The following is a 27,403-nucleotide window of genomic DNA, read 5'->3' on the forward strand; positions in this document are numbered from 1 at the left end:
TCTGCATTTTCTACTGCTTGATAATAAAAAAATCACGAACTGCCCCTTAGAGCCCCTTTGGGCATAGCCCCTAACTTCAATTACTTCTTTTGAAGATCACTATAGAAATGTTCTTTGCAATGTTAGTCCCATCCTTCTGGGAGCAATTAATCTCGCTTGAAAACAATAGGGCTGTCTTAGGGTAAACTGGAGAGCAACTGGTTGCAAACGTGTTGCAGATTTTGTTCAGAAAGAATAGTTTTATATCTTGGTCAGTTTGCCATGGCACATATACCTTTCTAAACAAGAGCAGTTTTAGTGATAGAGGCATTATTTAAGCAAAATTGACAATATTTTAAGAACCCGTGACAACTGATCCCAGTAAAACTAGGAGTTAAATTGGATACAGAAGAGAGGTCACACACAATGAGCCATTGATACTGAGTTCTTTACTTTTGTTTGTTGATCCAGCTCTGTGTTCACTTGAGATGATTCATTCTTCCAGTGAGTTCCTTCCAGGAAGGATTCCCCACAATCCTCAGAATTTTGCTCTTTCTCTGTACTATTAAAGTTCTTCTTTCTCTGTTACTACAGTCTCTTTTTGGCTGAGATCCTCTTTGATTCCTCCTGAAGGATCCTTTTAAAAAGGAAATGCAAGAGCAAAGCTGCTTATTACTGATGTTCACAAAGAGAATTGCTCTAGTAATTCTTCAAAAAAATTTTTACAGTTATATGAAATGCAGATTTTCCTCTTTTCAACCAAGGAACTTGAGGGCTTGTTAATGAGGTCAGAAGTAGTGCAGCTGTTGCTAAACATGTTTTGTTTTCAAACCTGTACACTGGTTTGTGGCAAAGCTTAGATGAGGCTTTGTGTGAAGGTTTAATAAGAGCTTGGAAAACCGTGTTTGGTAAGCTGATGGGCATGACAGTCTTTCCTAGGCAATCTCAAAAGAAACTACCTTCTTATTTATCTTGTTTGTGTGTCTCCAACAGGGGACTTCACGTCAAGCACTGTACTGCAAATGGTCTAATACTGCAGCCTTCTGGGAAAATTTGGTGGGTGTCAGGTAAGGACAGTTAATGTGAACAGATGAGCAAATGCCAATTACTTACCCCTTTTGCTACACAGAGCATGTTTTTGAAAGCATGAAGAAGAGATGGCACAATATATACACAGCTCTAACATTGCATGTAAAAGACTGTGTGTAGGACTCAACTGATCTGCTTCGAACACATCACTAAAGAACATGCAACAGAGGCAGACACCAAACATAAGCTTTGGCTACTGGAAAACAGAATTGTGCAATGACTGGGCAGAACTGGATGTCTGATCCTTCATTGCAGACTTCTGTGTCCCAATATTTAGTCATCTCTCTCCATCTGTAACCACCTATTTGAGCAGTGGATTTCAAAGCCTGTGGTGGAAATATGTCTGAAAACTCAAAACTGTTTCTCCACCCACAGACAGTTTCCCTACTAGTTGAAAGGAGCATTAATGATAACTATTGCTACCCTGTGGATCTACTTCACTTCCAGGCAGAATGGGCCTGTGATTCTTATACTGTGGGGACAGTGTCTCCATCTATATGTCAGGTTTTTTCTGTTGCTTGGAGCTGTCGGTGTGGAGCTTGATCACATTGTTCACTTACAGTGTGTCTTTTTGCAGTGATGTATCTCGGATTAAATAACAAGCTGATTTGGGGCAGCTAATGCTTATCTGGTCTGATTTGCAGTGCAGGAGAAAGGGTTGAGGAATCAGACAATAATCGTAACAAGATTGCCAAGAGAGGGGACAACATCTGCTCTCAGTTGTGCCTTTACTTTGTGAAGAAGAGAAGCCTCACTAAGTGTAGAAGGATGAGATGGGCAATGGATATTTGAACCACTTCAGCTATAGATGAAACTAACTAAGCTGGGGCTTCTTTTTTTCCAGCTAAAATCCTGACAAAGTTTTGCTTACGCCTCTAAAGGTATAGGTTCCTTTCTGCCATGCAGTGCTTGCTACCAGAGTGTTAATGTAGTGACTCAGTGATAACATGAGCAGGGGGAGAAGAGGATTTTTGTGTGATGGAAACAAGGATGTGAGTGGGTATGTGCCTGCCAGGTATATGACTGCAGCTAGTGTGGTCATGCCAAGCTAGTTAGCTTGAAACCAGCTAAGAGCCAGTAAGAACGACCCAAGTGTTGACATGAGCAGTCACTGAAGCCCGTATGTGTGGCTATGCTATAGCCCGTTCAAGTATGCCTGTACAAGGTGTGAACATACCTTGGATTACATGGCAGATCAGTCAGTGTCTGGATCAAATGCCTACCTTCTCTCCTGGTTCTGCTTTTGTCTTGCTTTGTTCTTCTAAGAATTCAGAAAATGCCTCCAAGGTATGCTCCCCGGCATAGGCTACCTCCTGAAAAGAGTTTTAAGGTTAAATATTTAACTCTGTACACAAAATACTGGAAATAACAGCATAATCAGCTGGAGGATTTCAGTTCTTTAGACTGACCAAACTCTAGACTTTTAGAAGTTTAGAAAGCAAGGGCAGAGGCACAGCAGGTTCCAACGTCATCTGAAACTCAAGCGTAAAGAAGAAATAGATGTCTATAAGAAGAAAAGGATTTGTATAACAAACATAACCATTATTGTATAATACATCTGGGATCCTGCCAGCTACTGACATCAGTATCTTTATTCTGTGTTTAACAATAAACATCTGCAAGATATTTTTGAAGAACAGAGTCTTTTAAGTGTCCAGCCATGATGTTCAAAGCTGTCTGCAGATTTTGATGGAAATTCAAATTCTGAAAAAGTTTTGAAATACACAGTCCAGAAGTACCAGGTGTTCCACAGTTTCAAAGAACAGGAGGAAGATGAGCAGTGACATTATTTCTTGTACTTCACCTGAAGTTGGGGGTTTACTGAGGATTTTCTTCTGAGAAAGTTGAATGGAAGAAGCACTTTCAGTTTAGAGCTTTAAAATTCTCTGAGTAGGTCTAGGCACTGTACTGTATTTTAAACAGTAATTCCCCCCACCCCCCCAAATTTGCTCTCTGGAAGTATAAAAGGATCTTGCACAAGTTTTTTAACAAAAAGTTGTAGAAGCTCGTGTGCATGACATTGGGAATTGTCTGCTGTTACCTGAGTATATTTAGAAATAGGCAGATGCCTATTCTCACTTGGGTTAAGCTCATTCCCACTGAGACCAATAATGCTGTGTTACTTTACACTAGTTACTTTTATACCTGATCTGAATTCAAAGGACTATAAAGAAAACACCTCCATTCTCTGGTTAGTTCACTAAAAGTATACACAGGTTTGATATTTCCATTCAGTAAGGTATTGTCTTATAATAAAAAGTGTGGCAGCCTTGAAGTTATTTTTTTGTTTGCAAGCTTAAGTTTCTTGAGAAAGATGATTTGATTCCTCCAGAGGCGATCAATATTCTCAAATGAGTCTTGATTTTTATCAACCCTGATGATGGCTGGAACAGCAGTTTCTCAGAGCCTGAAGACCTGTAAAGCCAGTGAAGCAGCTGATACCTGCACTCGTTACTGAGGATCTGCGTCAACACTTCTCGTTAGAGTAATCAGTGCATAAGAGTATGTAAATGTTATTTTTCTTGCTTAATCCATAGAAACAAATAGAATCATCTTAAATCTGTCTGAAAGACTGCATGTTTTTCTCTTAAATTTGGAGTGGATGATGCAGTGGATGAGTTGTTCATCAGCTTCACAGATGGAGCGCAGATGATGCCTGGTCACTCCCTCCTCCATGTAATTAATCAGATTCACTCTTGTTCCTTCAGCTCTGGCTGTAACTGTTCCCTAGAACAGAAACACTCGGTGCTTTGGAAAACTGGGCACATGCTTAAACACCCAGCTATAGATCTAGGTTTCTTAGCTCATCCAACTCCACTTAACTCCAGTTAACTTGAAGTGGCTCATGATTTAAAAATGTTGTCATGCATCTGGTTTTGCATCCACTGAAAGTAAGAAGGTGACTTGTCATTAACTTCAGGAAAAGCTGAACCTGTTCTTAAACAGGTTAGAGTGACAGTCCACTGGAAAGAAGACAGTTCATAGCCTGGAGACCTAGCAGATACTTCTATTCAGGGGAGGGTAGTGTCTAAGATGATCTCATCAGGTGAGAGTGCTTGGAGGGGACTGCATGGTAATGTGTTCTGTCCATGGCTTTGCCTTTAAGGAGGTGTAAGGGTGTCTGTGGTGGCCACAGAACATGATAACCCAGTTCTAGAAAACAGCTTTGGGCCATGTTGTGTTAGACACATTTCCCTTGGTATATCAGGAGCAGGTTCAGATGACATTATGTGCATTTTGATGTGCTTTCTAGAGTCTTCTGATAGATATTTCCTCTTTAGAGTTCCTACTGCGTCTGTGCTAGCGTTCAGTTCGTCCTTAGTCCTTAAACAATGCGAATGATCGGTAGAGGTAATTGGAAAGCTCATGTGTTTGTTTCTAACACTAGAAAAATACTGAAGGCTGGAAAAGATGTCTGTGTGAAATGAAGGTTGCATCAGGTGTTGTTGGACTGTATATATTTCCTGTTCCTCTTTTTCTTCATTCTGAACGTGCTAGTTTCTCTTCGGCTCCAAGCCCCTTCTATTGCTCTTTTCATGGCCAGAATAAGGGAGTAGGGATCGTAATTTTGAGGCGATGCCTATACAGTGAAAAACATAGCAGATACTCTGAGCCTTGGCGTGTTGTGTTATTACATTTGTATCCTGTGCTCTGACTTTTGTTAACTTCTAGAAAAGGACAAGTATACATGGGATCAGATAACTGCTGGCTGGGTGGGAAAAGACTGAGCTGTTGCAGTGACTGTGTATTAACGGCTTGAGTGTGTTTCGGATCATTTATGATTGTCTGTAGTGAGTAAAGTTGTCTGTGGCCAACTGTTCATATAGTGCCCTAAGAAGGAAGGCCAGGACACTTGGGTCTGCAAGACTGCAGGCATCTACAGGACACTTGCACTGGTAGTCAAGTGCAAGTTAAAATCTCTGAAGTAAAGGGAACTAGTATAAAAACATGGTGCACAAGGAAGAACTTGAGATTTCAGATACTCTTTCATTTCAGGGTAAGTATGAAACAATCCCTTAGTAGTTAATGAAAGTTGTTACTGATATTTTTTGACAAACTGACATTTACTATGAGCATTTAATGGGTTTCTGCTTTTCTGCATAAAGACTAAACACAGTTCGAGTGCGCAGGACTGCAGTTCAATTCATTAGAAGCTGTACATGCACATCTGAGAGGAAAATCTCTCCCTCAAAGATTAAATGAGGACATGGGCAAATGTCTTAGAATTTAATTTAAGTTTAGCACTAAGAAGAAAAATGAAAAGCTTAGTAATGTCTTAATTACAACAGTATCTTAGAATTTAATTTTTTTTTGCTTCAGAGATATTTTCTTTTTAATTAGATTATCTACATAGATGGAGGAATGTAACTAATATTTTTCTTTGCCTCCTCTTTCAACAGCATTTTCTGATTATTTTGTAACATAGCTGATGCATTAGGTAGCATATTGTAAAGATCATTGGTCTTGACAATAAATGTTTATTCCCAATTGAAGCTGTGATACTGGTATGAAGTAAAATTACTGGCATAAGTGTACAGAAGAAAGTTTTGGGATTTGTGAAAATGCAGAGTATGTAACAAGAGTAGTACCAGCATTTTAGAGGCTATAGTCATACATGCTCCAGAAACAACTGTCACAGGGTAGTTCTGTGACAGTACATCTCTTGTCATGGTTTGAAGTAAAAAGGCACTGCAATGATTAAGAGGGATCTGTAAGTTCACTCTGAGTTGAGACTGTTGCTAGAACCCAACAGGCAGATTGGAGGTTGTTAAACAGCAGAATGTAAGGCTGTAATGACTTGTTAGGTCCAAGTCAGTAAATGATACATGGGCTCTTGCCACAGCCTGGCACATAGGAGAAGATGATAGAAGGGTTTCTCCTCTAATTCAGGTTCTTGACAGCAATGAATCCAATGTTGAGTAGATAAGGACCAAAGCTTTCTTGCTTAAAGGACTCCTTTCTCACCATGATACGTGCACGTGTGCAAACACACACACATCCCCCCTTGGTGTGCAGTTGTGTCTTCACATTCTTCCCCACCACCTTCTCACCTGGTAGTCTGGTCCAGCAGGAAAGAGTCTGAAGAATGGATAGCGATCTAATCCAACGGACGAGATATCATTTGCTGTGACATCTATCTTCGCAATGATTATGTCTTTGCGACTTTCATATTGCTCTCCTAGCTTATCCCAGATTGGCAGGAGTTTTCTGCAGTCATAGGACCAAGGGGCATCTGCAAGTTTAAAAATAAAAGTAGAAGGATACAGTCTGGCAGAAGAGCATGTGCTGGTGCAATCACTGGGACCCGTTTAGCCATTAAAGTTAACAGGGTTTTGGATTTCAGTTGTGGTCAGTTTCTACTTGAAACCATTCATCCTTCATGAATTTAATGAGTTTTCATGTAGTGATAACTAGCTATTCACTAATGCATTTCTGATAGCAGTGCTGTTTTAGCTTTGTTTAGCCTTTTATGACTATAACAAACACACAACACTTGTCATATGACTTTGCTGGAGAGGCGTGCCAGATAACCAATGCAACCCAAGTACGTCTTGCATCATTCCCATGGTGAAATACTTGCGAGGACAAAATGCTTTCTGCATACTAAAATTAACTGTGTTCATAAACTATGCTATATTTACACTAAAAGGAGGAGTTTGAGATATGCTGGGGTTTTGACTCTGAGCACTGCACTCATGCAGGTTAGCAAAAAGGCAAACTGCTGAGAACCCAGTATCCCCTTAAATAGCATACAACACGGTCATAATCCTTCAGTCATGAGAACAATGCTCATGCTCAGTTTGGATGGAATTAAAATTTCTGGAGCACTTTCCTAAATACACATGTCATTTACCAGCCTTTCACTTCCAAAGGATTTGGTTCAAGTCCTGCTTAGATCAGTTTGTTCGTGATACTGAAATGTAAAAATGACTTGTGTGAATGGAATGGATGCAGTCAACAAGGAGGACTGCAGAATGTGCTACGTTTAAGAATTTCTGGAATTCAGGGCAGTACAGCTAGTTGTGTATGTTAATGCTGCATGTCTGCTCTGCTGAAGTGACTAAGGCACAAACTAATCCCTGCTGGCTGGTACAGGGATAGGGCAGTGGTTTCTTCCTGAGTCAAGCAGGAAAGCCACTTCCCTGCAGACAGAGGAAGAAAAAAGGAGTTATGATTTGCTAAACCACAACTCCTTTCTGGGATTTAATCCTAGAGCATTATAACCAGACAACCTCACTTAACTCTCCCTCTGTCTTTGGAAGACAGCCTGATTCATACTGTACAGCATACTGTAATGTTCCATTGTAAACCACGAAGTTCTAGTGTAATTTTGTCTTTCAACACTGAGATTTGATACAGCCCTGACAAATATTTACTTCAGGGATCCAGTGTTATTCAGTGCAACCCTAAGTCAGCAAAGGTATCACAGTGTTTCCATAGATATGACACAAATTTTTCTTCAATGCTTTCAGTGGACAACAAAAATTCATTAAGGTCGGCTTCTGTAAAGTGCAAAGATTAGTTTGGTATATAAGCACGAGCTTTCATTTTTCACTTCCAGTTGATCATGTTAAATTCACCTTAAAATCTGAATACAACAATAACACTTACAAAACATAACAAACACAGTCATGGTCTTATTGAAGACAATCCTGTTGAAATTCTTCCCAACAAGCACTTTGACAGGCATCTTGTCCCAGTCCTCTGGAATTTCTTCACTAGAGAGATGTAGCTAAGCAGAAACAGAAACGCTGCTGTGAAAGTGCAGGGAGCATTGAGAAACTGTACTGCAGCTCAAGTTACTGTCAGACCGATGGGATGTTTCTCTACCTAATGTGCACCGCTAATGTATGTTATTTTTTTGTATCTTTACATCCTAGCCAGCCTTCACGTGCTACCACCTTCTCTCCCTTCAGCAGGGAGGGGGGGTCTTGCACCCCTGCATAGTTGGTAGTTGGAATTACTTGTTTCTCTCTTCAATACAGAGTCCATAGTAGATTGTCTGAAAATGAACCTTTGGGACATGTTTGCATTCATTGTCCTGAATTCTTGTTGCCCAGTGTTCAGAAGCTAGACTACTGAAAAGCTTAGCTATTGTGGGCTTTCCAAATGATGTAAACCACACAAGATAGTGCGCGTTGCTGATTAAATCTCTGCCTTCCCCACCAATCACAGTCCACACACGACTCCTACAATTTACGGTATATTAGCTGACAATTTCTTTTCTTTTACACCACAGCGCAGTAGTAGAATGTCACACATTCCCCATGGAAGCTGTTGTCTGGTGGGAGTGTGCCACTCAAGCAGACCTTAGTGGCAAAGAGGAGACATCCCCACCTCTTCTGTCCTTCTGCCCACCTCCAACATTGAAATTAGGATCTACTATTAAATTCTGCCTGCTGTCAGACTGTCTGCTTCATCTTTTCTCCTTGTGCTGGAAACAAAAGTAAATCACCCTGAAGAGCACTGAATAAGCAAAACATTTTGATGTATTTTTCACGTGAGTGTTGAGGATGATTCCTCATTATGACAACAAATACTATATTTACCATTGGGAATGATCCTCACTGTGAAAATTTACTCTGCTAATCTTGCTTACAACAAATACCAAATCTTACTCCACTCTAAAACTGTCAGTTTTCTATTTACTGGACTTCTCTGTAGCCTCAAAATCAATTGCAATCATTGTCTGCATCTCTCCCAACTAAGGGAGTGAAATATCTCCATTATAGTATTGGAAAGATTGAGACCTAGGGAGCTTTTAAACCACCAAAATATATCAGCTGAAATCAACTAAAATATTGGGCCATAAATGATTTATCCAGTTTTCACATGGAAGACTGGAGAACTTTGTAGTCCACCTCAGCTGTTAAATACAAAGGAATGCTCTGTCAACAACTGTAAATGAATGCATCAGAGCAAGAGTAAATTAATTAATAAACTGATGATCGGAACAGCACACTGTTCTAATTAAAAAAGGGATGTTTTGCAAATTTGTTAGTGTTTTAGCTGATGTAGTACAGGGACATCTCATTAGTAACGGACATACCTTTGCTCTTCCATTTAGGTAGCTCTGGCAAAATTCTTTTAGGTTCTCCGCAGTCACCTCGTCTGCAGGCATTTTGTACTTTGCATCACTTGTCAGATTTAGGATTCTCACGGCGGGAACATCAACCTCCCTGATGCGAAAATACTCAAAAACTCGTCCGTTCCTTGGTTCATTAGTATCCACCAAGACAAACATTATCTGATAATAGAGAGAGTCATGCATCTGGTTGAATCTTCCAGCTTTGGTTTAGCCATTTTAGGAAATGGACCATGGAGCTTGGCAGTGGGTTAGGATCTAACCTTTAATGCAAGGAATTGCATAGAACCATTTTTTGGTCTCAGTCCAACAACCATCAGTTCTGTGGACTGTATTGTACCTTGATCCTAGTTAATAACAAGTGCTGAAGCAGCCAAAAGGAATGGAGCTTTTCCTTCTGTCCTTTCACAGTGGTTTGCTACCACCTATTTTAGTAACACTTCTAAATTACCCCTCAAAGCTCTTATTGCTTTTCCTAATAAATCTTAACAGGACAAAAGAGCTGAAACACCTGTAATCCGTATGTCTTTACCAATACTAATGTGTGATATTTTATTGCAAGATGACTTACTATTCTTCAGTGTCTGACGTACTTGGAGCAGGAGTAGCACCGCAGTGACTGACAATGGAAAACTGAAACAATTGTGTGTAGGACTGCCCATACCTGTTTATATACTAGCAAACATGTGTGCTGCAAGCAAGACTATGCAGATACCTTGCAGTATTTCTCAGGTTTTGTAGCTCTTGGTTCAGAGAGTACCCTGAGATCCTCATGGCATTTCCTGGTGGTGGCAGAAATTGTCAGAACCTTGTTAAAACTATCTTTGGTTGGAAGCTGCTCCTAGAAAGTCATATTTGTAAAATCAGAAACAGGTTTATTGGGAGCAGGTGGAATTAGTGTTGGTTTGTGTGATCTTTGTGTTTTAAAGTTGGTTTGTGTGATCTTTGTGTTTTAAAGAATCATTTTCAAGCGAAGTTTATTTTTCAGCTTATATCCTTAAGAAATTCAAAGAATAGTTACTGAAACTGTTTTTAAATGGTTTGGTAGACTAAGAAGATGGACTGCCAGCAGTGTACTTTTACCAGTAACATTGGTGAGTGTTTTTCTATTGATCTTTTGGCATTCATATTTGCAAAGCAGGATTCAGCATTACAAACCTTTCCTCTAAATTCCACAGCAACAGACTTGTAGTTTTCATAAATCACATTGAATGTCTCCGAGTTTGTTGAGGTGAACAGCAGGATGTGATTTTCAACAGGGACATCAAAAATCTTCACAGATGTCTGGGAAACAAAAGACTCAACATCTGTTCTACTCTTCGTAAGCAGAACAGTGAATCAGAGGCTCAGAGTATCAGTATCATTCAGTTCTGCTATTGCAAACTTTACTTTTAAGACTCAGTTCCCAATCATTTCCATAACGATTGGATTTTTTTCATTGTTTTAAAGATAGTGAGAAGAATCAGCAGCTGCTGTTTTCTTTGTTCCAGGAAAAGCCTCATTGTTATTCATAGACTTTTACAGTCAGAAGGGACTGTTGTGATCTTCTAGTCTGACCTCCTGTATAACACATACTGAAGAATTAATGCTAAAGATGTGCTGAAAGTAAAAGGCAGTGTTGCCCAAGGAGGCCCAACTGCAGCATCTAGACCTGGTTGGGGTACTGCCTTCGCTCTGGGTGGCATCAGCAGCTTACTTCTCCTTCCCTGCACAGGGCTGCCCTTTTTCTCATGCCACTCCATGATTAGAGGCAATGGTGTGTCCCCCAGGCAAGCAGGTATTTCCATGCTTTTCCCTTTCTGCTTGCACTACCAGCAGTTATTGCTGGTTTCTTTCTTCCTTGTCTTGGCCCAGAGGACCTGGTTGCTGCGTGGGAGGGTTGGAGCCAGGATAGGGACTGACCTTCCAGGCTCCCACCCCACCTAGTTTGCTGCAGAAGCAGCCCAGGCCTTTGTGTTAGCTCCACAGGAGGGAGATGTTTGCATGTTCAGGCAAATTCACTGTTTGGCCAGCCATTCCTGTCTCCTCTGGGAAACTACATCTTGCCAGAGGGAAGCATCCTTTGGCCTGGATTAGGCCAAGAGCTGCCTGTTGGGTTCTGCTGGTATTTCGAGATGTGTTTAGGGCTGGCCTAGTCAAACAAGCAAAAAAAATTCTCAAATACTAAGGAGCAGAATATCTCCCTAGGTCTCTTTCTGCCTGGATTCCTGTCTTTCCTCTGTGGCTTTCGTTAATACAGTGAAATACACATACCTCAAGATTATATTCAGTCACCAAATCCAAGGTAAAAGTTTTGATTAGCCTTGTTAGATCCAGTTTGTTCTGTCTGCCATCTTCAAGCACTTCATTATGCACAGGTTTTCCCTTGGACAAATAGTGAAGTTTGTGAGGTTGTTGGCCTTATCAACTATAGGAGCAAAGAGACTGTGTTTACTCTAAAATGTTGTTCTCAGCTTTGCTATTTTATGATCCTCAGTAACTGAAATTCCGTAACTTGTAAAATAAATGTCACAGCTAGATTACAATACAAGATTACAGCTAAAATTCAAGGTACAGCTGACAGTTTTAATTTGCTCAGTAATCTTAACACACTGAAAGATCTTTTCTATATCTACACACACTGTCTGTGACATATGCTCACTCAGGATGTCCTTGGTCTGACTACTTCATAGCCTAAGTGTTGGTGCTACTTCTGTGTAGTTTTGTTTTTGTTGTTGGCCACTTCTGTTGTGGATCAAAAGAAAAGAAGATTCCTGGCCAAAAGCAACACCAAGGAAAAAAGGTGAACCCCTGTGAAACTCACTGAACCTGGCAGCACATGTTGATTAGAACATGGGTTGGAAAATAAAGCCATTTTATCCAGATCCTTAACTATAAATTAGGAGCCTGAATGTAGGCAGCCAGATTGAAAATATCAGTTGTCCAAAGGTTACTGTTTGCCTCCTGCTTTTCTCTCTTGTCTGTAAATGCAATAATTCTTGTGTTAAACTGTTTGAATTTCAACTAGGAAAATACTTAACCCGAAAAATTCCCAAACTGCCTTTCTGTAGCCCAAAGCTGCCATGACAGCTCACTGCACCTTGCCTGCTAGGCTTGCATTCCTACCTTCTTAAACACAACAATAGTGTTCTTTTGGATGCCGAAGTTAGCACAGACGTCCTCACTGGCTGTCGTCCCGAAAGGCATCTCTGGCACATCTCTTGCTGTCTCACTGAAAACTTGCACACTGTCATTGTGAAGTTCCTAGTCCCAGAAAGAGTATTTATTAAGACTGTGTCCTGCATCGTAGTAGCATATGTAGGAGTGAGAGTTACAGGTGAGGCAGGCCCCTAAAGACTTGTGAGGTAGAGAAGAGAGTGTAATTGTCAAATGGGTATAGCTTGCCATGATTACCTCCAAGGGGAGATCTTCACAATAGGGGACATCCTAGGAGTGCTGTGACACCACTAGTGCATTCACCTTTCCAGCTAGCGTCAGCTGGGCTGGGTCAATATGGATGGTGTATGGTCCCCTATGTCCTTCCTGCACTCATCTTACCTGCCGTGCACTCCCCTGGCATTTCCACACTCTGCAAAAACTTCTGCAGATGGGGAAGGATCATGCCAACAGATGCTCCCCTGCCACAGCTCATCTGCACAGCCATCAGGATGTGATGGATTAGAGGAGGGCTCTCTGCTTGCAAGAGGTCCTGAGTGTTGCATTTGGTGCTTTGACTGAGTGCTCTTCAAAGCAGGGACCTTGACTTCTACACCTGTCAAATAGTCACTGTGCTGTCCACCCTCAAACTAATAGTAAATAAGCATAATGAAAGGCAACAGCACTTCCAGATCTGATTTAATCAGACAATTATTACATGCTATATGAATAGCAATTTATATGCTGAGACCTCCCAACACATCCTGGCACTCACATTTGTGAGCAATCTGTGACTAATAGAAGGCCAGATACAGCTCTTTGTTTACTTGGACACTATTTTGTTGGCTTCCACCCATTAAATTTCTGACATGCCCTAGCTCATGCTCATCTGTTGTCATTTCAGCCCCTGAGTGAAATCACAGAGTCCAGTCAAAACATGTGCAGGCAGTATCTGCTGTCAGCATGGTTCAGAGAACTCTCCAGCATCACTGTGATAGCAAGGGCTTCTCAATCTGTCTGGAAAACTGCCTTCCTTCATAAACAACTGCAAGCAGATTGCTGCAAAGCAAAATTCTGGGCACTCTGAGCATTTTCACAGTTTGTCCTGTTATGCTGTATGTGTTCAACAGCTCTGTTACTGTGAGGCATTTTGGTAATGAATCCTGTTTTCCACATCCATAAAACTTGGACTATCCACTGTAGCCAGCACATTTGGGACCTTATCAGTTCAGGTGTGAGTCCAGACACTGTGCTTTTAACTGGGCAGAGAGACACCAGAATAAAAGTCTCTTTAGTTAGAGAAAATCCTTGATTGAGTGTTTCAGATATTGAAGATTTCAAGGACACATTGAAAAAGCAGGAAAAAACTATTCCTGTTTTACTGACTTCTGACTGCATGCCTTGACACCTGGAATTTATTTTGCACTATTTGACTATTGTTCTGTATCATTCTGCCCCAGATCCTAAGAACCTTATTCAGCTCTGGAAACTAGTAGGAATTTGCTTGAGAAAGGACTACATGAATTGGATGATAGACATTGTAGTATTTTATGGCTTCCTATCCATGCAGATTTGTTAGCTGGCAGGAGCTAAAAACCACAGTTAGTGTGATATTCATGGAGCTGTGCTCTGCCCCGCTGAGTTTCACTGAAGTTGTTTAAATCATCAAGTGGAAAGACGAAGAAAAGGCACTCCAGTATTTTAGACAATATTTACTGGGTTTTTGTGGACTTAAGCAAGAAGGGAACATTCCTTCACCAGGACAGCCTCCAACTATTCATGTCTATGATTTTACACTGAGTCTGAATAGAAATGCAGTGATGAGGTAACCCTAGATTTTTAGATCATATACAACTCTGAGCAGGGATTACAACTTTTTGCATTTGGAGGCTCCAGCAGCAGTATAACCCACACCAGCAATGGGTTAAGTGGCTCCAAAGAAAAGGATGGAGTTAAGGAAGGATAGGTACGTCAATAGTTCTGCCTTCTTCCCACCAGCCACCAAATTTGGGATGGTTTGGCAGAAGCCCTTTCTCTGAGGATACAGGAAAGTCTGCTGTGACCAGGCCTGTGCAAACACCGCTGTAGCATCCTGCTTTCAGAAGCTGCTCTCAGAGTGGTAGGTCTCTGTGCCTGGATACCTCTTCAGGAAAAGTGCTGTGGTGTGAGATGTTCTTATCTCTGCCTGGGCTGCTTATCTTAAAGAGTGAAAATGTAGATAGAAACAATTAAATCCTAAAAAATACAGAAAAAACTGAGGGCCTGGGTTTTTCAGGCGGGTTCTAGGTCTCTTGAATGTGTGGGATTTGGCGGCGATAACAAACAGTATATCCCAAAGTCAGAACAGAAACAGCCTTTTGAGTTTTCCAGTGAATTACCTTAAAAAAGCCAATCACTGCCAAATCATCAGCATGTATGATGGCTTCAGCCTGATCGGTAGAGTTGATTAAAACAGTGCTTGGTCCTGTTCTTCTTTTCACCCATGTAATAAAGGCTGAGGCCTGTCTGACTCCTGTGGAAGGAAGAGAGAGTTAAAATGACCAAAATGAATGACACAAATTTCTGTGCAATCAAGATAGAGGTAGTGGAGGTACAGAAGGATGCTGAATACAAATGGACTTGGACTCCTTAGGGCTGAGGTCAAAGCTGCTCCAAAGTGGGCTTGGGGCATCCAAATTCAACCTCAGGGTCTAGTCACCATTTAAACTGTTGCTGACTCTAGAAGATCAACAATGTATCGGTACTGTGTTTTCTGGGACCTCTGCAAATGGCTGTATGTCCTGTTAACTGCTTAATCACAGGTGGAGAATAGAGATGAGGAAATTCAGACAGGTAGAAAACGTGTTCTGCAAGATTTCATGTGTCCCAAAATCACAGTAAGCTATAAAGAGCTATCGACCTGAGGTTTAATCCAAAATGACTTCAAACCAATTGCAGATTTTATTGAACTGTCTATTCAATTAAATTAGGTGTCAAAATTGTTCCTTCGGTGCTGCAGAAGGGATCTGATAGGCACAGAGACGTGTTAAAATTCCTCTGTGGTGCTGCAGCTTCACTTTTCAGTTTAGACATAAGAAACAAAGCTGAAGTGTCAAAGTTGTCCTTTAATTCTGGATTGTTCCATCTTTTGGGTTCCAAATTTCTGCTACTAGTTTTACTGAGATTGCAGTCAGTCTGTTTATGTGGTAAATTCTCTTCAAGTTTTCAGGAGTCTTAGGAATTTTGAGTGTCTTTAAAAAAATACATGTTCTAGCTATCATATTTTCAGAGGAACTGGAGCCACAAATTGAGGCTCAGGAGATGCAAATCTCAGCTGTAAAGTAGCCCTTTCATCTCTGTGAGTATGACATCCTTGTTGGACCAGAGCATGAGTCCAGCAAAGGGTTGATGAAAATTATGTATGAAAAATAAAGAGTCTGTATGCTGTGAAGTGCTAGAGTCAAGATGTACAGTACAAGTGGGTTATCAAAGATGCAAGTCCTGGTACTGTGCATTTTAGCAATATGACAAGATCAAAATTGAGTCAGACCATTTTACTGCCATCAAGTCATTTTGCAGCAGGCTGCACTGCAACTAGCTTAAAATACTATTTTTTTAAGGTGAAGCAGGTAGGCATCTGCTCTGGAGTGTATAGCCTGCAGAGCAAAGCACAGAGCAGTATCTAGTGGCCACATAGTGCTTGACTTCTGCTGTCTAAATGCAGAATTGAGCTCTTGCAGCTTATGTCAGCTATATAACCCCTCAGCATATTTTTCATGTGGTTAATCTTTCTGTGGGGTTGCTTTAAACAGCCTGTGTAGCTTGTTTCTACTGGCTAAATTCTGACCTTGAAGTTGTAAATAATGATTTTACAAAGCCTAGGATTTGGCTTTCATGCTGTGTCCATTGCCAGGACAACCATTCAAAAATTCCCTCTTCCATAAAATATTTGGTTAATTTCCTGATTTAAGCGAGGTCTGCAGTTTCTTTTGTGGCATGAAGTATACCAAGTTCTGTATGAGCAGTCATTGAGTGGTTGCTGCACATTTTCAGTTGCCAGTTCTCAATGATTTAAAAGTTGTACACGATAAGTGAGATTTTACTAGTCATTGTACATAAGCATTTACCAGTCAACAAAATGTAATTTAAGCCATTATTGGTGGTACATGTGCTCTGAACAGTTGATGCTATCCTGTACAAATCACAGAGCAGAAGCTGGTTTCCTAACTTCTTGTGTATTGCTAGTAAGCATCTCTTAAACAGAAGCTCTCTGCTGGAGTGACTATGTGCGTGTTGTGTTACGATACGCGGTATTCACCCGTTCTCACAAGCAGACCTGTCAAATAAGTTTGCCAGTTTAAAAGAGATTTTCTTGTCAATGTTATAGATTTAACCAGAGATTGAAGGAAGGTGCTTTCACTCTCATGTGTCAGCACCTCTAATAAAAATTCAGTATGGCAAATCACGCTTTCAGTGGCATTTCTGCAGCAGCTGCTGTTTGCACAAGTCTAGATGATGGGAACTTGGTAAGAGGTTCAATAGCAAGGAAGAGCAAGTTACTAAAAATACTGAAGATCAGTTTTCAGCAGCCACAGGGGGCTCAGCAGTTAAAGAAGTCAGAGCACTCGGTTGTGTACAGGCTCAGGAGGCAAAGTTTACGTTCCTTTTTTTTATTGGTTGTATTAAACTTGTGACTCAACTGTATCTGCTTAGAGTACATTACCAGGCGCTTGGCCAAGTTGTACAATTTTTGTCAACTCTGAAAAAGTTCATTGTTTTAGGCAAAAAAAAATTTAAATACCTTTCTTGTATGTATGTTCAGTGAAAGAAAAACTAATAAGGCCAGGTTTTCCCAGGATTGCTCAAGTCAGTCCTATTCCAATATTGTTGTCTTTGCTTAATAACTTTTCATCAGAGATTTCAAATTACTCCATGTTTTTTCTGAGCCGCGTATGAGCTCCCTCTGATGGCTAAATTGCAAAATTCTTTTCCTTGGTTTAGGAAGTATACTTGTATACTGAGTGTGAGCTTAGTGAATTCATAATTCATTGCTAGATGCAGAGAGTATTGCTCCAGCCTGCTTCTCTAGGTGTGCTACAAGTGGGAATTGCAGTGAACTAGAGGAAGTGCAAAGAGAGCAGGTTTGGAACCAAATGCTTGTTTGGCGTAACTCATTTATTTATGTTTATTGTAGTAAGTGGGAGTAGGTCGTCTTGTTGGGGTGATTGTCTGTACTTGGTGGAATTACACCAGCAATGAATTTGGCTGTATGAACTAAACATGCAGTTCAGTCATACACCTGGAAGATGATTAATTCAAATCCAAGGTCTTGTATTGATACAGAGGTAATTGTATGTTTAAAACCATGGGCGAAACCACTTTGCTACCTTGCATATTCTTTATCTGAGTATCTATATTTTTCTTCTCAGCAGCATAATAGATTGGTGCATCCTGTCATTACATATCATTATCTTAGTGCATAAGACAGTTTACCTTTGCAGTCTATGGGATCTTCCCTGCTGCCATCCACAAAAAATTTCACAGTAGGAAACTCTCGAATATTAAATTCTTTTCTCAAATCATGTTGGTGTGTGACATCAATTTTGCCAAATTGGATTCTTGGGGCTTCTTTTTTAAGCTGTCGTGCAGCCTCAGCAAATTCTTCAGACAAATTCTGAGATGATTGAGATAAAGAAACATCTGGAAAGGGTCAACCAAAAGAAAATGGGTTACACAGGCCACAGCATGAAGCTTTCTAGTGGAGGTTGTTGTGTCAAATAGTAGCTGGAGAGATTGAATAAGGTTTTTTATTTCTCAGAAATAAATGAGAAATTATCTTTACTTTTTACTTCTTTGTGTTGATGCTGATTGTTCACCACTTCATATGTCCTTGGAGCAGTCACAGTGAAAAACTAGTAGGATTGCAATAGTCTTCTGTTGGGAAGAAATGACGTGGAATTAAAAAGTAATTTGACTGACTGACTATGCTGGGTATGAGTTAAAGGGAGGTCAAGGGTAGAGTTAGATATTACTCACATTAGGACTCTTCGATAAGATACCATTTTTGTCAGCACTTCACTGAGGCAAACCTTTGTAATGCAGAAACTACTTTTCCAGATAAGATATGGAGGAAGGAAGGAGAGCAAGAGAGTGTGGTCTTCTAGAGAGCGGTGGCGTATTTTTGCATGCTGTGCTGTGTGCCAGCCCTTCTCTAGCTCAAATAGCAGTTGTGTGTTTGGAGGAAGGAGAAGGGCCATCCTAATCTGGGCCCTGGAGTTATAAATTATATTAACATGAAAAAAGGACAAGAGAAAGAAACTAGTCACATATTGCTGCTCTGCATTCAAAGACAAATAAGAGGTAAAGGCTTGGATTTTTAGTTTTGCAACTTGGGTTGAAAAGACAATGAGTTTTACTTTCTTTGGATAAAATTGAGATACCCTCTCTTGTTGGATTTGTTTTATTGCAGAGCAAAACTTTTTTCTTTAGATTCTGCACAGAAAATTTTTAGTTTCATCAATATTCTTTTCAAATAGGAACAGATGAAAAACATCTTGGTTAAAACAGTTAATCTTGGTTTCATACATTTATGTGTGGGTTTGTGTGTATATATATGTGCGTGTATATCCACACGTTCAGATCTATGCTTACACAAGCACACACACATATGGGCCAAAGCATAAATCTAACAACGTAACTGTCTTTTGATCTTTCACAAAATTACAAATGCACTTCTCTACAGCCTACCTGGTGAAAACATTGCCCAACATAGTTATAACCAAAAAGTGACTGAACATTTCTCTCTGAGTTCTAATAAATGAAAGGTAAAACCACTAATCTCAGTGCTGAGTTACATTTCTTTCATTATTCATCATTATCCTTGCTCTGAATCCCAGCCATCAATCATTTTCTTCCACCTAACTGCTACAGCGAGGAGTGTGAAGAGTAGCCTTAAATAATGTTACTTTCTCAAAATATTAACCTCATAGGCCCCTCCAAATTCTTCCACATATAAACCTATCTTGGCTTAGGCTCACAGAAACCGTGGCACTGGAACAGCTGCTTCAGCTCCTAACGTGCCAAAGGGGGCTCTTGTTAGTAGAACAAAACTTAGTGACTGTTCAGGGGGCACTCAGATACCATGGTGATGAATAGAAGGTACTTCTCTAAATAAAGTAAATGAGCCTTAAGGCATCAGTCCAAAGCAAATTGTGTTCTAATTGCCTGTAAAATTAATGTTTAATCAAATAAATTTATTTTGATTTCACAAAGACATTTGATCCTAACTTCAATTTCCTTTTTCCTTATTATAAAAATGGTCTTACGAACCTTTTCCCCAACAAGTCTGTAATATGTTACCTCCCAGCACAAAAAAAAAATATTGGAGTAGTATCTCCAATTTTGTCTCAATATGCTCTAGACATAACTGCAGAAAACCATGATATCTATTAGAAGTTCTGTGCTGTCAACATAAGGAATAGCATATCTACCCTATAAAAATACTGCTGCTTCTAGGGACAGTGTGTGTTGAGCCTTTATGAAATATCTTTGCTTAAAATGATTGCAAAGACATGTGGATTTTTAAATAAAATGTAGGGTACCTGCTATGCAAGTTAAGAGTGCTGATACACAAGTCCTGCATGTGGCAGGGTTAGTCCAGACCAGTTGAACCGAGCTATTGGGCTTTCCAAGAGGAAGGGCATATTGCTCTGGACAGAGTGCTGTTGGAATAAGAAGCAGGAATCCACATAACAGTTCGGGATCCAGCACCTTCTAGCTAGTTCCAAAGCAATGTTTTACACCAGAGGCAATTTCAATATAATGGCTTTTTCCTAATAACTTAAGGTTGCACAGCTGTTTTACTACAACTGGGAATTTGGAAGATCACTGTGCTTATTGCACAGTGAAACAGGACTCTCTTGGGAAGGGGCAGAAGAAATTGTTGGTGAAGTCCAGACACAGAAGCTGAAGCCACTTAGAGGCTTCCCAAATATATCGGGAATAATAATCTTTATGGACATTAGGCATGTATGCAGATTGTCTGGGTGGGTTTAGGATCCATTTTTCTCTGAAATGTTTCAATTCCAAACAGATATTTTAAGAATGATCTCTTACCACTAAATGACCTGAATAGGCAGCGCTGCAGGTAACTAGTAATGTAACTGGCATGCTTAGATCATGAGAATTGGTAGAGTTGTCAGCTCCTGGATGGAACTGGGAAAAGTGCATGACTCCATATTGTAAAAAGTAACCACTGCACTCAAAGACCAGGAGAAATCCGAGTACCATTAACGTGATAACTGCGAGACAGAAGTTCAGGGAGTGAACAGCCTTCTTTGTCAGACAGATAAAAAACTGTTTCCTTGACTACCCAGAAGCCATGTGGAAACATCCATCACGCACCTTTCCCCTGCTTTCCTGAGTGATTAGACTGCTCTTCAGCTTTCCATCAATTCCTTTTCATTCCACTCATTCTCTGTTTGCCTCCCAGGTGCTTTATTTTTCAAGTCACTTGAGTGTTACAGGAAATCATCACTCCTTTATTTGGAGCCTTTTCTTGAGTTTTGTTTTGCTTCCTCTGTTTTAGATTTTTATTGACACCAATCGCTTCAGGCATTGGGGTGAGGAAGCAGCTGCTGAGGATAACACAGCATCACAGGCTCCAGACTGGAGAGCTGAGTGCCAGCAGAGTGCGAGGGCAGACACAGATGAGAGGTAACAGAGTTGGTTGCAAGGTCACCAGGGAAGACGTGTGGGTGATGGGATGCCCGTGTAAACCAGTGTGCTGTGCCACAGCTGCCAGAAGCGAGAGGCCCTTCAAAGGCTGCCAGCTTAGGAACAGCGTTGTATTAACAGTGGGAGAATGTCTTCATTATCAATAGTTTTAGTTGTGTTGTAAATAAAAAGAAAGTCGTGCTAAATACTGATTTCCTTGCTTTTAGCTTCTGGCATGGTCAGGAAATCATTTTAGCAGTCCCACTTTTCATCTTCTGTGCAGGCTGCTTTTACAGTTTCACCACAGATACATCGATTTCTCTGTAGCAGACTCTTGAGATGGAGGATATATTCATGTTTAACATATCAGAGTGGAAGCATGTTAATCTTGCTGCAGTTGCAAACTTTCTTGTGTGACCTTGAATTTTCCCATTCTCTTCTACAGTGAGATACAGCCCATAATCTCCTGTGCTGACCTCTGTACTTTTAAACTGAGCTAATAATAATCCCCATGTTTATCTAGGAATGGAAAACATCACTGGTAAGGACAGGAGCAGGCATTCTCGGAGATCTGGGGAGTTGAACATTCCCTGAGATCTGGGCCTTTTCCTGGGTTGTTCTGATAGGTGGGAGAAAGTGGTGTTAGCATGTGGTCTGCACCCATTTTGTGTTTCCCAAAATAAGCCACTAGCCAAGTTAAAGGATTACAGAACTAGAGCTGAAAGGGAACTTGTAGAGGTCATTGGTGTGACCTAAGCTGTATTAAACCATATCTGAACCCATCTTGACAGCTATTTGACTAATCTGGCTTTACATATTGCCATGAATGGAGATACCAGAGCTACCCTAGGCATGTTCCTCCAGTGCATCATTAGCCTTCCAGCTAAATGGTGGTCTTTATCCCTGACTGTAATGTGTCTGCTGTATTTAAACCCATTATATTGCCAGTGAAAACAAAGAACAGTTTAATATCTGCTTCTTTGCAGAAACAGTATACTTGGGTACATTTAACATGTCTCAGTTGCAAGATGGTCAGTTGCTGATGTGGGCTGATGCACTATATTTTACCACTGGGCTGGAGCACGTTGTGGGGTATTTCTGCCTCTCTGGCCTGGGAAAGCCTTAAATGTGAAGTGTATTCACCGTACTGTTTGGGGGATCTGAGGACTATTCTTGCACAGAGAAATATGAGACAAGTTGCGAAGTCCCGTGAAAACCATTCTGATGACAGCTGGAAAGATTTATGAAAGACTTTTGAGGAGAAATTGAATAGGAGATGCATTTTACTGTGCTCAGGCGGTTTACTGTGTTGAGACAGTTGCTGTCCCTGGGACAACTAGAGTAAGCTAACACATGACTTCAGCTGGTTACAGTTCGCAGTGGTGTGCAGCAGTGCTTGTAGTGTTTGTGCTTGTAAGCGTACAAAGTTCATCCTCCATGTGGTGAGGATTTTTGCCAGAGTGCTTGGGATTTTTTGGTTTTGTTTTTTTTCAAAGCAACAATGTTCTGCAATGAAAGTCAACACGGGGACTTATAGTCAGCTAACATATAGTGTAAACAGTAGAACTCTTCCATGTAGGCAACACTGGTGTAAGATCTACCTTCCGCTGGTGGCAAGTGCTCTACGTACCCTGTGCTCATAGGCGTTTGAGCGATATTTAGATCAGTTTGACGTGGATGGGAAGCTGCCACAGACCGCAGCGGAAGAGCCCTTTCACGTGAGCTTTGAGATCAGGTGCTCCTAGGGCATACAAAGCACGTAATTCAGCTGGGCGGGCAGCCGGGCTTGTGTCCACAAGAGAGTAGGCACATTGCTGTGTGCTGCTCAACAATGTTTTCAGGCATTGTTCTCAGTGCCTTTCCCAAAAAAAAACAGAGAGAAGCTGGAACCCCTGTTCGTGTGTCCTTCCTCACTCTCATTATGTGGCCCCTTCAGTTACTTCCTTGTTGCACAGCACAGTCCCACCAAGGCAGAAGAGTGCAGGATTTCTGGGTCATTACTTTGTTTCCATGCTGGGTGCTTGCCCTGTGTACTTTGCTCAGCTTGCAAGGGTAGCCTGATACTCCTTGGCAGAAAGTCAGCATATGTTTTTAGAGCAAACCTTGCCTGAAAGAAGGCAGACCTGGGACACGGTGAGGGTGGAACTGAAGGACGTTAGGAGGACTTGGGAGTCGCTGGACAGAAGACGTCAAAGCAGGCCTCTCCTGATAAATATTGTGGAACTGGTAAGTAGAAAATGGTATGCCACAGGGAAAGTGTTGTGGTTTTCTCATCATAGGTAGGCCTAAGGCAGATCCTAGAGCACTGAATTGAAGTTTGGAGCTCAAACTTTTCCCCATGTTGCTACAGCAACAGAACAAATCCCACTTTCTGGGAAGCATGGGATTCCTCCCCATTCCTTGACTGTCTCTGTGGTTGAGAATGGGTCAAGAAGAGAAAGGTCTCAGGTCTTGCATTCATTCTGGATTTCTGAAGCTAATTCCTGGCAGCCCCACAGATTCCCTGTGTGATCTAGGGAATATTGCTTTGTCTCTCGTTATCTAAGTTCCCTTAATTGTTCCATGTTCACATAGATTGTTTATTTAGATAACTTGTTTTAAGGAGTAGGACATAAAATATTAGGGCTTTATGGCCTCTCCGTGCAGGCGCATGTGCATGTCCCATCTTTAGCCTCTTTGTGCTGTGGCAATGCAAATGATTACAGCAAATGAACCAGCTGGTTCACCATTGTGGACTCAGGTTTCCTACGTCCCAGGGCATAGCCTCTCTGCAGGATAGTTTTTCACTGCCCCAGAGGCTGTTTAGTGGCATGTCTCAAAGGGAGGTATTGAGATTGAGGACAGTGATTTCCAGATAACGTATCTGGGCTGTGGAGCTCATCACTCTCATGAGTGATTTCATAATTCTCTGCAGGAACTGTAGATGCCTTTATGGTTTGTAGGGGGAAAGGCAATCCATGAGTTTTCACCATGCCTTTCAGGTAGACATGATGACCTTGAATGCAAACCAGAAGGCGGTCAGGATCACTGGAGCAAGGTGTGGTTGGGGAGCAGTGTTTCATCTCTAACTCTTTTGGAAGCTGTGGTGTGGAATCCTTTCCTTCTGAAGAATGCCAGTTGTGAGGGTGGTGGGATATCAGAGAGAGAGGTCCAAGACTCAGCTCTGAAGTAGGGGGAAGAAATCCTGATTTAGATCTCCCACATCATTTGAGTGCCCAAGTCCCGGGGCTACTGCATTCTGAACAATTCTTTCTTCATCTCTTGTTTCTTTATGAAACTTTTCACATGTCTTCTTTCCATTCAGTATTAGGTTAAGAGCGTGTTGCAATATCTCATTGTTGATCAGCTCTGCCAGTACTAAGGAGGTTTGGCTGTGAACTCTTCTCTGACCTGGACATTGATCTTCTGTGCTTTGACTCAGCTCTTACAAAGCTGAGAGTAGAGCTTGACTAAGGTTTTTCTGATAAATTATTTTTTCACCAAAATAATGCATCTTCAGAGAGATCAAAACAGTTCACAACCATAGACTGAATTTGGCAAATAGCTTTAGACCCTCTACAATTAAAAAATAAAATCTTGTTAAATTTCAGCACTTTTAAAAGTGTTTAAAAGTCTTAAGCATTAAGTTTTAAATAAGTTTTCAATGTGATTGTTCTGAAAGTTTTAAAAATATTTAAAGTTTCATAACATTGTTTCAGGATTAATGAAATATTTGGTATGATCCAAACATAGTTTTGGTTTCATTAATCTGTTAGTGTATTTTAGTTTTTGTTGTTGGAAAAATACAAGTCTTTTAATTTCAGATTGACCTACACTACTACTACTTATTATTACTATCATCATCATCTTCCAGGTTTGGTAGTGAGGCAAAAGAACAAATTACATACACTTCTGCAAAGTTAGGATATTATCTTAATTTCAAATATCCCTTCCAAGTATGGAATAGATCGGGATTTTCAGCTTGTGCCTGTCTCTTATGCCTGCCTCCAAAGGAGGGCTAGTTTGCAAGGCGTTTGTATAATTTAAGGCTAAGTGGATGTGTGCGCTGGGCTCAGTGAGTATGGCACTGTGAAGCAAGGTCGAGCCCAAGCAACGGAGACAAAGCTTTTACTGTCTTAGGCAGATTGAAGAGTTTCTGCTACCAGCAAGCTGCTAGGAAATACAGCTCCATGTTTGTGGAGTGGGAAATTATGCAGCATCTGAACTTTTAGATGGGTAACATCATGAGAATATACCATTTGGCTTTTGCTTTTGTGATTTACTTTCTGTAAGGCTTAGATGGCCAGAGCTTCTAACAAAGTTAGTTACTCAAAAAGTCCCACTCGTTTCCTCCCCATGAGGAATGAACATGAACCTAATAGAAAAACCACAAACCAGTCTCCACCTAACCAAGTGCCAATTTCAGGGAAAGAGTCTTGGAGTCCTATATAACGCAATTACAGACACCAATGTGTTGTAAAAAGCCATTCCCTGAAGCCCAAATGCTCACGGAGGAGAGATGCCATTCATCAAAAACCTCATACAAAGCACTGATGAAAATGTAAGATAGAGAAAAGCCCTCTCTGATTCTTTTTTTAATACCTAGAGTTTCACCCATCACTGCTGTGAAACACGTGTTTGCAAAATTAGGCAGTGGAAGCAGAGAATGCCAGAGCACTGTGCGTGTGAGGACCCGTCTTACTATCAGTATCTGTCTTAGGTAGCAAACTGGTATTTAACCACAGCAAAAAGGAGTAAATTACAGTAGTCATGGTCAGAAATAGATACATGGAGAAAAACAAAACAAACAAGGGCTACTGGAGGACAAAGCAACAGTAAAACAGGCGTACCTGAGTGCCCCAGCATCAGTCATGCTCTGCAGAGCCATCAGGGTAAGAGACAGTGGAAATTGATACTCACAGAACTCCACCAGCAGGTACTTAGTTTCCTTCAATGCTCTGTCAAAGTTGCTCTTTTTCAGCAAGAGTACATTGTTCTCCTTTTTTATTTTGGGGAGTTTGGCTTTCTTTGCCTTTGTTTCATTTGGGCTTATGATGTCTGCTGCCAGGAAGCTTGTGAGAAACAATAATGGCAGAAAGAAAAACTGGGATGTCTTCATCTTGCCCTGTCTTTATCCAGTTGCTGAGAAAGAAAGAAGCAAAGGAGCACTAAGCAGCAGGGTTTGCTGCCTAAGTGGCTGCTGTTGTATATCAGCCAAACTAAAAGGCTGATAAAGTTGATAACGGAGTCTACCACCAGTGGAGCCAACTGCATCTTTCCGGGGGAAGATTAATGTAGTTAATTACTTCCCCATATTTAGGAGTGTTTAGGAAAAAAGTACCTGTAGGGAAGGTGAGTTTACTGTTTCTGTAAATAATCAGAACCCTGGGGAGAGGGTGAGAGAGCACAGGAGGAAACACTTGCCTGCGGAAGTACCAGTCGATTCATAGTGCACTTCTCTAATTAGACAACCTGCTCTTGTCACCGTTACCCAACACAGAGCTGCACAAAACTGTAAGTGAGGTACCTGGGAAGGTATTTGAGGGCTGCTCCTCTGCTTAATATTTGGTTGTCTGTTGCACGTACAGAGCTTCTTATTATGTATCTGATTCAGAGCGTGCTGAAGTCAGGGAAAAAAACTCTTACTGCTTTGCATATGTAATTTTAATGTCTGTATTTCTTCATTGCCTTGTCTGTGAGGCTCCCATCTCTGCTTAAGTGCCAAGTTGTAGCTCAAGTAAGATACTACTTTGTGGGTTAAACCAGAATATTTTGCTATTGATTTTCAGTGGTAGCACAATTTCATGTAGCTAAGACCTGTACTGTAAACTGAAGGTACCAAATGTACTACTTCATCCTTAGGATAGCTATCAACTGTGAAGTATGAGGCCTCCTTAGCTAGTCTTTTCAGAATATGTTCTGAAATACCTTACAAAAAGATTAAGAAGGCGCCATTTACTAAGAAATGGTTATTTCTGTAAATATCTGCCAGTCTGTAGTTGTAGCAGAAACGTCTTTGACCCTTAAACTGTGCTGAAATTTGTGAACTGTACACTCAAAGCTTTTGGCCTCTCTAGAGGGGACCAGGTGTTCTGGTGGTTGTTTCATTGGCACAGGCAAGGACAGAGTTGACTTGAGGACAGATGGGTTCAAATTAGTAGATCCAAACTGAATAGTTAAAGAAATTGCCTCCAATAATGACTCTTTCTTCCTCTTGAGGAGCAGTAAGTGCTACCTCCCTCCTTCATGCCCTTAGACTAAAGGATGAAAAATCTGGTATCAGGAGGGTACTGCTAAAAGGAAGGAGTGTTCGTGATGGTGGTTGATGTGGTAGCCTCCGTTTTCATGGGGGTGAAGGATCTTGGGTGGCAGATTGCTTCAATTTAGGTTGTTTTCATGCCTGGTGTGAGTGTCAAGTGAACTCTTTCCTATCAATCTCAA

General features: G+C 40.9%; 2 protein-coding genes across 3 annotated transcripts in view; one reads left to right on the forward strand and one right to left on the reverse strand.

Annotated features, from left to right (window-relative positions):
* Positions 1–27,403, forward strand: part of LOC137675944 (acyl-coenzyme A synthetase ACSM4, mitochondrial-like) — a 74,974-nt gene that overhangs the window by 34,497 nt on the left and 13,074 nt on the right. For both annotated transcript variants that reach the window (XM_068422294.1, XM_068422296.1), the window contains one exon: positions 973–1,046. The gene's annotated coding sequence lies outside the window, so the exon portion shown is untranslated. The remainder of the gene's footprint in view (positions 1–972; positions 1,047–27,403) is intronic.
* Positions 545–26,081, reverse strand: PDILT (protein disulfide isomerase like, testis expressed). Its single transcript, XM_068422973.1, has 10 exons — positions 25,883–26,081; positions 17,762–17,968; positions 14,668–14,801; positions 12,260–12,397; positions 10,313–10,438; positions 9,119–9,316; positions 7,681–7,801; positions 6,120–6,301; positions 2,292–2,378; positions 545–616 (listed from the first exon to the last, which is right to left on the reverse strand). The coding sequence occupies exons 1-10, from the start codon at positions 26,079–26,081 to the stop codon at positions 545–547; spliced, it is 1,464 nt and encodes a 487-aa protein (XP_068279074.1).

The sequence above is a fragment of the Nyctibius grandis genome, chromosome Z, assembly GCF_013368605.1.
Source record: "Nyctibius grandis isolate bNycGra1 chromosome Z, bNycGra1.pri, whole genome shotgun sequence".
Taxonomy (NCBI): Eukaryota; Metazoa; Chordata; class Aves; order Nyctibiiformes; family Nyctibiidae; genus Nyctibius; species Nyctibius grandis.

Excerpts from the sequence above, each read along its gene's own strand:
- PDILT (XM_068422973.1), bottom strand. The coding sequence starts at position 26,081 with ATGAAGACATCCCAGTTTTTCTTTCTGCCATTATTGTTTCTCACAAGC. Across the intron at positions 14,802-17,761 it reads AGATCCCATAGACTGCAAAG|GAGTCAGACAGGCCTCAGCC; the intron begins GTAAACTGTCTT and ends TTCCTTCCACAG. Across the intron at positions 10,439-12,259 it reads CTATTGTTGTGTTTAAGAAG|ACATCTGTGAAGATTTTTGA; the intron begins GTAGGAATGCAA and ends TTTGTTTCCCAG.